Source organism: Bidens hawaiensis, unplaced genomic scaffold, assembly GCF_021521415.1.
Source record: "Bidens hawaiensis isolate Kalapana, Puna unplaced genomic scaffold, B.hawaiensis_p1.1 tig00000055_1, whole genome shotgun sequence".
Lineage (NCBI taxonomy): Eukaryota > Viridiplantae > Streptophyta > Magnoliopsida > Asterales > Asteraceae > Bidens > Bidens hawaiensis.
In genome coordinates this window covers 1,633,535-1,643,427 of record NW_027491016.1, presented here as the reverse complement: position 1 = coordinate 1,643,427, position 9,893 = coordinate 1,633,535, and the positions used below count along the sequence as shown (strand labels likewise).

The 9,893-nt window shown below is 36.2% G+C and overlaps 3 protein-coding genes across 3 annotated transcripts; 1 reads left to right on the top strand and 2 right to left on the bottom strand.

Annotated features, from left to right (window-relative positions):
* The first annotated feature begins 2,273 nt into the window (after window positions 1–2,273).
* LOC143622414 (uncharacterized) lies at window positions 2,274–4,116 on the top strand. Its single transcript, XM_077093594.1, has one exon. The coding sequence runs from the start codon at window positions 2,287–2,289 to the stop codon at window positions 4,114–4,116; it is 1,830 nt and encodes a 609-aa protein (XP_076949709.1). The 5' UTR covers window positions 2,274–2,286.
* A 105-nt stretch (window positions 4,117–4,221) lies between these two features.
* Window positions 4,222–5,479, bottom strand: LOC143633082 (uncharacterized). Its single transcript, XM_077101460.1, has 3 exons — window positions 5,074–5,479; window positions 4,855–4,936; window positions 4,222–4,773 (listed from the first exon to the last, which is right to left on the bottom strand). Exons 1-3 carry the CDS (start codon window positions 5,086–5,088, stop codon window positions 4,331–4,333), a joined length of 540 nt encoding a protein of 179 aa, XP_076957575.1. The 5' UTR covers window positions 5,089–5,479; the 3' UTR covers window positions 4,222–4,330.
* A 1,785-nt stretch (window positions 5,480–7,264) lies between these two features.
* LOC143632997 (serine/threonine-protein kinase PCRK1-like) lies at window positions 7,265–9,008 on the bottom strand. The gene is made up of 4 exons (XM_077101405.1): window positions 8,675–9,008; window positions 8,338–8,598; window positions 8,124–8,246; window positions 7,265–8,041 (listed from the first exon to the last, which is right to left on the bottom strand). Exons 1-4 carry the CDS (start codon window positions 9,005–9,007, stop codon window positions 7,499–7,501), a joined length of 1,260 nt encoding a protein of 419 aa, XP_076957520.1. The 5' UTR covers window position 9,008; the 3' UTR covers window positions 7,265–7,498.
* Between the last annotated feature and the right edge of the window lie 885 nt (window positions 9,009–9,893).

The window sequence follows — 9,893 nt, the reverse complement described above, 5'->3', positions numbered from 1 at the left end:
TGGCGGTGGCAGTGATGGGCACGTGGAAGACACGTGCAACAAAACATTTGGAGAGAAGTGTAGCCATATAGCAAAGAAACAAAGAGCTAAATTCTATATTGTAAGGCGTTGTATAGCTATGCTTGTATGTTGGCGTGACAAAGAAAAATAATTAACACCACATTCTTTTTATTCATCTTCTTACAACATGTTCTTTAACAAGAAAAGCTAATTAATTTCTTTGAAACCTCAGATCTGTGTTATTATGAATGTTCTTAGGGTTTATACTTCTTTCTCAATTGAAGGTAAGTCAACTATAACTTAAGATTGTAAAATGGATGGCTTAAAGGAGTCTAGATTAACTCAGATCTGGGAGATATATATTTAGGGTTTCCTCACTAAATCCTTCAGATTTTATTATTATTTTTAATTATACTGTTATTATTATAATGATTATTATTGGTCTTTGCATAATGACGAAATTTGGAAACAAGAGAATATAAAAACTCTAATGTTTAATTTTATATACAATCTTGGAGTATTTTCATGGGGTTTTTCAAGAATCTCTTGGAAATTGTATGTGTCATTTGTCTTGCATTTTGATTTTATAATCAAATCATGATTTTATTGTTTATAGTTAAACAAGGAAACGAAAAAGAAATTATTAGAATTAAATTGATAATTTTAACACTGGACATGAGATAACTTAAAAACACTAATATCACTTTGTAATTGGCCAAAGTCAAGTTAATTGCTCTTTCCAAACTCCACACATGCCTTTTCTAATTGTTTTCCAAAATACATCATTCAACGGAGAGCACCAATACTTTAACCTGCAATACTTGTTCACCTCAAGTCCTCAAGTGGAGTCTGAAGAATGCATACTAGTTCAATTTCGTCTAGCCTAATACAGGGAAGAAACAAACGATAAATATAGAGAATTATCAGAGAAATTTATAGCATAAAAGATAAATATAGATATTGTACTATAGACTTGGTGAAAAACAGAATTTTCATGGATGTCGCTAATTTTCGATGCTCTAATGTATCAACTAAGTTACATATTTTTTTATTCGGGTCAAGTTGGTTCAAACTATTTTGGAAACCTAAAATCTAGTATTATTCAAATTTAAGATTCTAACAGATGGTACCAAAACTTGAGCTATGCATAGTTTTATAATGATGTTTGGACAACGTCTTTACTTGGTTTCATATTTGTTTATTTGTCAAAGCATGTTATTATAAAAATATGAAATCATTATGTTTTTTAACATAAATTTGTGAAACTATCTAAAGTTACATTAACGCACGTAAAAAATCGTAAACTACTTCAAAAATTCGAATATTTAGAAACTTGTTATTTTGTTAATAACCCATAATAATCTAAATAACAATAAAATAATATATATGAGTGTATAACTAAAGAAACCAGGTCGATTTTATAATTAGTGAGTTTAACAAAATAATAAATAAGTTAAATGAGATATCAGATTATATTTTAAAAAGTATTTAAAAGAAATTAAAATTTGGATTCGAAAGAAAAATATATAACATTTCAAAATAGATACTAAAATGCATCAAGCAATACTTCAACTCTTGAATGCTAAGTAAACCAGTACATAATAATCACTTTCACTTTTATTTGTTAATTTGTTTCTCCGAGTCATATCAAAATTTCTTAGAGTTTGTTTGAGATGAAATCACATATATATTAAAAGAAAAATATTCTAATGAAGTGCTGGCAAGCCCACCGCACCAATCTAGACCCGCTTCTAGTAGGGGTAAGCATAAACCAAACAAGACATGCGAGACCCACAAGACCCGGTACATCCGGACCTGATACGAACTGTAAATTGAGACGGAAAACCAGGAAGAAAGAGGGAACGAGAGTGAAGCAATTTTCTGTTTTTTTATAACCTCTCAAATCAAAACACATCTACTTAAGTACTACAAACACAAACAACTATTACACTAATACCTTTGAACTATGATTTAATAACCCGTAAGTCTTTATTGTTTCAAACTATTATTAACTAACATTTTATTCCATAGCAGGACCGATACAACCTAATTACATTATAGTAGGGTCGGTTCCCATATCCTAAGAACACCATTAACCGGGTCCAGGTCGATACACCGGTTAAGACATGTTTGTTCAAGCATAAACTAGATAAGACTCGGTTAGCTTACACTAGAGTCGGTTCCCGGATCCAGAGAAACTGCTGCGAAATTGAACCGAACCAAACCAAACCGCATAAAGCCTGCCTGTCAACCTCTCATCATCATCTTCTTGCGAACCCTAAAAACATGTCGATCAAAACCCCATTAACAACAGCATTCAAGAAAACCCCAATTCCCCCAAATTCAAATCACCAAATCGCCAATCTCATTTCCAAAACCCTAATCTCTTCTCAATCTTTCAATCAAACCCAGACCCAGTTCCCATTAACCTCATTAAACCCCCAAATCATAACCCTAGTCCTCTCAAACCCTCAAATCCCACCTCAATCCTGCTTCAATTTCTTCAATTCAATCCAACCCCACAAATCCAACCTCATCGAACCATACATCTCACTTTCTTGCCGTCTGTACAAAGCGAAAGACTTCGCTTCAGCTAAACACATATTAAATCAATTAGCTTCCAACAATAATATCCAACACCCTGTTCAAAAGATTACATCTTTTGTTAACAACAACAGGTTTAGTAAGGTTGTTGTAGGGAAGCTGTTCGATACTCTGTTTCGGGTTTACGCTGATACTGGGAGGTTTAACGAGAGCTTAGAGGTCTTTGAGTACATGAAAAGTAATGGGTTTGGTAATGGTAAGATTGATGATAGGTCTTGTATGGTGTTTTTGCTTGCAGCGAAACGATTCGGGAAGTTTGAGTTGTTGTCGGGGTTTTTTCGTGAAATGATTGATTCAGGAGTTGGGATTACGGTTTATTCGATGACGATGGCGGTCGCTGCAATGTGCAAGGTCGGGGAGAGTGTTAAGGCTAGAGAGTTGGTTAATGAGATGATTGTGAAAGGGGTGAAACCGAATGCGAATACGTATAATGCTTTGATCGATGCGCATTTAAAGAAATCGGAGTTTAGGGAAGTGGAGGTGGTTCTGGATTTGATGAAGACGGAAAGAGTTTCGTATAATGTGGCAACGTATACTTTGTTGATGGAGTTTTATTCGGTTTTGGGCAAGATTGAGGATGCACAGAAGGTGTTTGATGAAATGCTTGAGAAGGGTGTTGTTGCGGATGTGTACGCGTACACTTCGTTGATTAGCTGTAACTGTAAGCTTGGGAAAATGAAACGGGCGTTTGAGTTGCTCGATGAACTGACCGAGCGAGGGTTTGTACCGAGCGTGCATACTTACGGGGTGTTGCTTAAAGGTATATGCAAAATAGGGGAGATGAAGGCGGCTGAGGTTTTATTGAGTGAGATGAAAAGTAAAGGTCTTGAAGTGAACGATGTTATAATCAACACGTTAATGGACGGGTATTGTAAGAAAGGAAACGTTGACGATGCGATCAAGCTGCAGAGTTTGATGGAGGAGAAAGGGTTTAAGCCTAGTGTTATTTCGTATAATATTATCGCGGCTGGTTTGTGTAAAGCAAACCGGCTTGAGGAAGCAAAGACGTTGTTGTTTACTATGGTGGATAGAGGCGTGGCGTTAAACACGATGACTTATACAACTTTGATTGATGTGTTTTGTAAACAAGGGGAGTTTGTTGAAGCGAGACGGACGTTTAGAGAGATGGAGAGTAACGGGGAGAAGCCGAACGTTGTGACTTACAATGCGTTTATTGACGGGTATTGCAAGAAAGGGTTGATGAAAGAAGCTTATAGGATAATAAGTGAAATGGAAGTGAAAGGTGTGAAGCCTGATGTCTATACATATACTTCTTTAGTACATGGAGAGTGTTTGGCTGGTAGAGTAGGTGATGCAAAGAAGCTGTTTGATGAAATGCCTCAAAGAGGTTTTGTTAGGAATGTGATAAGTTATACAGCTATGATCGCGGGTTTGTCGAAAGAAGGGAGATCGGAAGAAGCTTTTGAGTTGTACGACGAGATGCAAAAGGCGGGTGTTTCGCCTGACGACACTTTGTACTCATCCCTTGTTGGGAGTCTTCATAGTACTTAAGAGTTTCCAAAAAACAAATTTATTTTGTATATGTTTGGTTACAGTCTTACAGACACTAAAGAAACGACGATAATAGTAATAACGTTAACATTAGCGGTAACAATAATAATGCATCTTCTGGTCTACACACATAAAAAGGTAAAAGAATTTGTCGATAATCAAGAATCGTTTAAATAGATAGACGAAGATGATCGCCCCACCGGGCAACACCTTCTTACATGACGGAGCATGCTTGTGGATTCTCTTCGCTGAAATAATCAGTTCTATACGCATAATGTTCCGATGATTGTTGTGGTGTTACATGCATTTCCTGGGACCCACCAGCGCCCCAGGAACCTTCATATCCGTATCCAACCACAGGGTAACTTGGTGGGTACATTTGCGGGTACCCTTGAACCGGAGGCTCAAACATCATTTTAACCACCTCTGGTTTAGGGCTTGGGTCGGGTTTTTCTTCGACTTTGGGCTTCTCAGGTTCCTTGGGCTTGGGTTTGGGCTTAGGCTCTGGCTCTTTGGGCTTATCCGGAACAATATCTACCTTTTGGATGGAGCTTCCGCCCTTGTAACATAGCTTATCCCGGATCCTCTCGGGGCTGCAGCATACCACGGTGATCTTCACCTTGTTTTTCTCGACGTCGTACTCCTGGTCCCTTATTTCTGTCATATTAACCCAATTGTAAATTTTCAATTCTAATTCGGAATCAAAGAGACTAACCTTAGTTTGCATATTAAACTAACCAGGGATTTTGGACATGACTTTCTTCACCTTCTTGTAGCAGTCAGAACACTTGAGGTCAACATCCAACACCATTTTCGTTACCTTTCATCGACATACATATAACACGTTTCATAACTAATAATATGTTTAGAACTGTGATAATAATGTATATTACAAACGCACGGTTACATAAGTACATAACCGTCTTGTATATTACAGTCAAAGCAATAGATACGCACCTTCTCAGGAGCCATTGTTGTGCCTTGTGAACAAAATTAGTAGATCTAGTGTGATGAAGGATATGTGTTACAAAGAGAGCTGTTGAACATACGACTAAAAGTCTATATTGACAGCACAGCGGAGGATCAACAGTCATTGTATAAACTTATATTTCGCATTAAGTTATCATGTTTCGTCATTTGTGGACCAGGTTGGTTTGAATATTTACTGCAAAATAATAATTATTGTTATTATTTTATGTGTGTGTCTTTAAGTAAAGTTTGAAAGGTGATGAGTTGTAAGTAGTAATAATATTAATATCTAGGTTGGATGGAATCCGAATATGTTGCCTTCATTTATCACCATGTTCTTTCTTAGTACAACTCAACTCAAGGTTTTTAATATTGTTTGTTGATGAGTCCATGTCCATGTTCATTTCATTGTTAATTTGTTATGATACGATTGGATTTTGTATTTGATATGCCAAGGAGTATACACTAATATTATATATTTTATTTGTTGGTTTTTGCGTTTTAGTATAACAAAGTAAATGTATACGTAAAACAACAATCTTAGGAGCTGTTTGTTTGGCACTTAACGGGACTATTCAGATGCACATCTGATTCGGCTAGATTTAAGAACCATTCAGACTTCAGAGTGTTTGGCTCAATTAGAAAATGCATCTGAATGAATTTTTAAACCTCTGATTCGGTAGGCGATGGATTGAGCCAGTGAGTCGCTTAGACTGAACCATTGCGAACCTTTTCCTAAGGGCCACCCAACTATAACCAAACCAAACTTAACGTCCAAGTATGACCTTTTGAACCAGCCAAAGCGAATTGGACCTTTTCTGATTGAACCAATAAAAAATATGACAACTTTGAAACATAGATGTGAAGTACATTCAAAAATGTGGAGCTTACCAAGATAGTTCTTAACTTCTTGTACCTAAAAATCCCAACCATACTAAGTGCGTTAAGTATTTTAAGATGCACATTAATCCACAATATTGCACCAAGTTTTGCGAAACCAGAGACTGTATGTAAGAAACCTTGAGCAACTTAAGTCATGTTTGGATGATATACTTTCATTATATATAACTTGAGACTTGATGAATTACCAAGTGCCAAGTCAAGGTCCCATCATGTGTGACTATGTTTATGGGCTTATATTCGTCAATAGTAGGAAATTGAGTGATGAGTGCCGCGGACAACAACAGCCCCAAGTTAATTTTCGAAAAATCATTAACGGATTTCACAAGAAATAAAAGTTGAAAAATATTTTACATTGAGAATCGTTTGCGATGGGTGTGGTATACCTTGTTTAGATGAATATTTCACTATACCTCTTAATATTCTTGGTTTTTTTAACTTTTATTTACCATTTCTAGTATTCATCTGAAAACGAAATATGCGGAGCATGCCGAAACCTAGTCTATATATGTGTCCCATTTATCGACATCATCCGGATGAGGTAACTGGTTAATGACGGAATGACTTGACTCATAATTATATGTGCCTGAAATAGGTTTGTGTAGTTCATTTAGCTATAAACGATACTTTGATCACAAGTTCGTCGAGTGAAGGAGAGCCAGGAAATCACGTCTAGGGGATTACCACTGTCGTGGTTAATGGGATCTTGTTTAGACCCTGCAGTTGATATGTAAACCGTCGGTGTACGTGCTAAGGTACATCTATTAGTTCTTGACATGTAGTTTAGGATAAAAAATTGTATTTGTATCTATCTGGAAATGTAATTTGGTACAAAAGTTCAATAACATCTTGTATTTATCTGTAAAATCAGAAAATGTAATTTACCAATGAAATGACTTGTTATGACCTAATGTGACTTTGTGTAAACTAAAGCAGCTTACTAATATATGACAAGAACCCTTATAAGCATAATAAGTGTCAGTGCGTCACACACATGTTGTAACATTGTAATGATCTAATACAAACTTTGTGTTACCTAAATTGTTACCTAATTAACATACTGACAATCATACACGCTTTTTCAACACCAATTTAATATGTTACAGCCTAACGCGACTCCTTACTAAATCATGGCAAAGCCCATTAAGGCTCGCTAGTATACTAATCATCATACACTTCTTTAACACCAAAATGATTTGTTATGTCCTCATGTGACTTTCTGTAACCTAAACAAACCAACTAATATATAACAAGACTAGTTTAAACCTTGCGGTTGATTAATCATCGCACGCATGACTTTAATACCAAAACGACTTGTTTATTGTCTCATGTGAATTTTTGTGAAATATCAAAGAGTTTTACCATAAATTGCATTTAATGTACAATCAAGCATTGCATTCAAGGAAATATCAAAAGCACCCTTTACTCTCATCATGTCAACACTATCATTTCTGCAGCAAGAGCTACTCCTGTTGTTGCACTAAAAGGATAAAAAGACGATAGGCGACAAGTTCTATATGCCTTGACATTTCAATCCACAAGAGGGTTTCCAAGACCATAATCCAGAAAACCAAGCAGAATCTCCAAGTTTGACATTAATGGAAATTGTTTCACCTTCACTTTCATAAGTCTTTTTAGCCTCGTTAAAAGCATCGAATGGGACCGGAACACCAAGAGGCGATAAAGGAACCGTTGGTGTTTCTGATTGAGTCGCAACAAGCTTGTTAACCATTTCCAAAACCTCACTCATCTTCGGTCTTGATTTAGGGTCTCTAGACAAGCACTTGTTTGCAATCATTGACAACTTTATTGCAGCCTTCAGTGAGTACTTACCCTCCAACCTATTATCAACTATAGAAGGGAAATTCTTGTCGTCTAGCTTCGGCCTCACCCATTCTAGAAGCTTCTGCTCACCTGTGGGTCGATTTCTATCCATTGGACGCCTACCCGTTATGAGCTCATAAAGAAACACCCCGTAACTCCATACGTCATTCTTGGATGTTAGACGGCCCGTCTGTATGTATTCTGGAGCCGAATATCCCATTGTTCCTACTACCTGATCATATTATTCCTTGGAAATTTACAAACTTCAAGATGTAATAATATTCGGTTCATAAATTTATATTATATTTGTTTACCGCGGTTGTGACATGGGAATATCCTTCTTTAGGACCTAATCGCGCCAATCCAAAATCTGAAAGCTTAGCGTTCCATTGATCGTCTAGCAGGATATTCGAAGATTTGAAATCTCTAAAGATAATCTATGGTAAAAAAGTTGTAAAAATGACAAAAGCTGTGGATGAGATTGTACTGGATATAGTTATTGTTGCTACTGCGGTAGAAAAACAATACCTGGAAGTCCATTCCTTCATGTAGGTACGCCAATCCACGAGCTGCATCTTGAGCTACTTTCAACCTCATAGACCACGAAAGTGGGGTCCGGGATCTAGCGGACAAATGATACTCCACACATTTATTAGGCATGTACTCGTAAACCAAAAGCCGTTGGATTTCCTTTTCATGATCTTCCGCGCAATATCCAACTAACTTAACAAGATTCGGATGCTGAACGATCCCAAGAACATTCACCTCAGCCACCCACTCCTTATGTCCCTGTTCCATCACACAACCAATTCAAATCATACCCGTAAAACGAATCAAAAACCAAGACTTCTTAATAAAAAATTGCCTGGAATCCTCTTTTGCCAAGCTGCTTGACAGCCACTTTGATGTCTTGAGTCTTGATAGGATCTTTAATGGTGCCAATGTAGACAGACCCGAAACCGCCTTCTCCAAGCTTTACGGAAAGATTAAAGTTCTTGGTAGCCGATTTGAGCTCGGTGAATTTGAACTCCTTAAGATTACTTGGCATTCTAGAGAAACTAGGATAATACTTGGACTTCCTTAACTTTTCTGAACCAGATGTATTATAATCATTAGATCCAGATTTTAAGGACTGAACTGTGCTTACTTCTGGTGGTTCTTCCTTGTCTCCACAGTAAGGAAACTGAAAGCACATCATATTGTCTGTGAAAAGTGAAAACCAGATTCATTAAATAAGTCAACGTTGGATTTACAAATTAATCTTGAAAGTAAGAGATTTAAGTGGAGAACTAAAAAAAAACGGATGAAGTTACCTTTAATAAGCTGAAGAATGAAGATTGGTAGAGAACTAGAGATCAAATCTTTGTTATTGAAGAGAAAAGTAATAATGTGATAAGTAAGGACAGGATGATGCTAAGGGCAAATGAAGAAGACAAACATGTAGCAGATGAGAATGGCAAGGTGGTATTAAAAATATTATTTATTAATTTAATAATACGAGGGATTATCGTTTTTGATGTTGTGATTAATTATGAAAAACGAGAGGAAAGGGTGTGTCATGTGTGCATATTATGATTGTGTATTTAAATGTGTGTTCATATTGACATTTTGTATTCTTGCATTTTTAGTTGGAATTAGATGTGACATGTATTTTTAGTTGATACAGATTTGAAATTAGAGTCAAATTTAATAAGATATGGATATGAATTTACTTCTTATCTTTTTTTTTTTCTTTTGTTAATTGGATTTCAAATCGAAAACTCGGATTCCTCCTTAGAGTTTGTGTTTTTTTAAGTAATAACATCAACAACACATGTTTTTTTGAGAAATCACATGGGTGAGATGCGAAAGTGAGAAACCAGCATGGTCACATGGAGGAGTGAGAAGATCATAGAGACAGTTAAAGTCTGTGTACACCAGTGTCGTTATTGAGAATCATAAACAAATTTAAGCCGAAGGTGATTTTTTTGAAAATTTTAGTAAAAACCTCCATATCTAGATGCTACGGCCAGTTAAGTGACAGTCACATTTTCATTTATTATTTAACCATTGCACATAGTCTTACATGAATGAAGGAAAATGTT

Excerpts from the sequence above, each read along its gene's own strand:
- LOC143633082 (XM_077101460.1), bottom strand. Across the intron at positions 4,774-4,854 it reads AGTCATGTCCAAAATCCCTG|AAATAAGGGACCAGGAGTAC; the intron begins GTTAGTTTAATA and ends TTAATATGACAG.
- LOC143622414 (XM_077093594.1), top strand. The coding sequence starts at position 2,287 with ATGTCGATCAAAACCCCATTAACAACAGCATTCAAGAAAACCCCAATT.
- LOC143632997 (XM_077101405.1), bottom strand. The coding sequence starts at position 9,007 with ATGATGTGCTTTCAGTTTCCTTACTGTGGAGACAAGGAAGAACCACCA. Across the intron at positions 8,247-8,337 it reads ATGAAGGAATGGACTTCCAG|ATTATCTTTAGAGATTTCAA; the intron begins GTATTGTTTTTC and ends TTTTTACCATAG. Across the intron at positions 8,042-8,123 it reads ATTCCCATGTCACAACCGCG|GTAGTAGGAACAATGGGATA; the intron begins GTAAACAAATAT and ends TAATATGATCAG.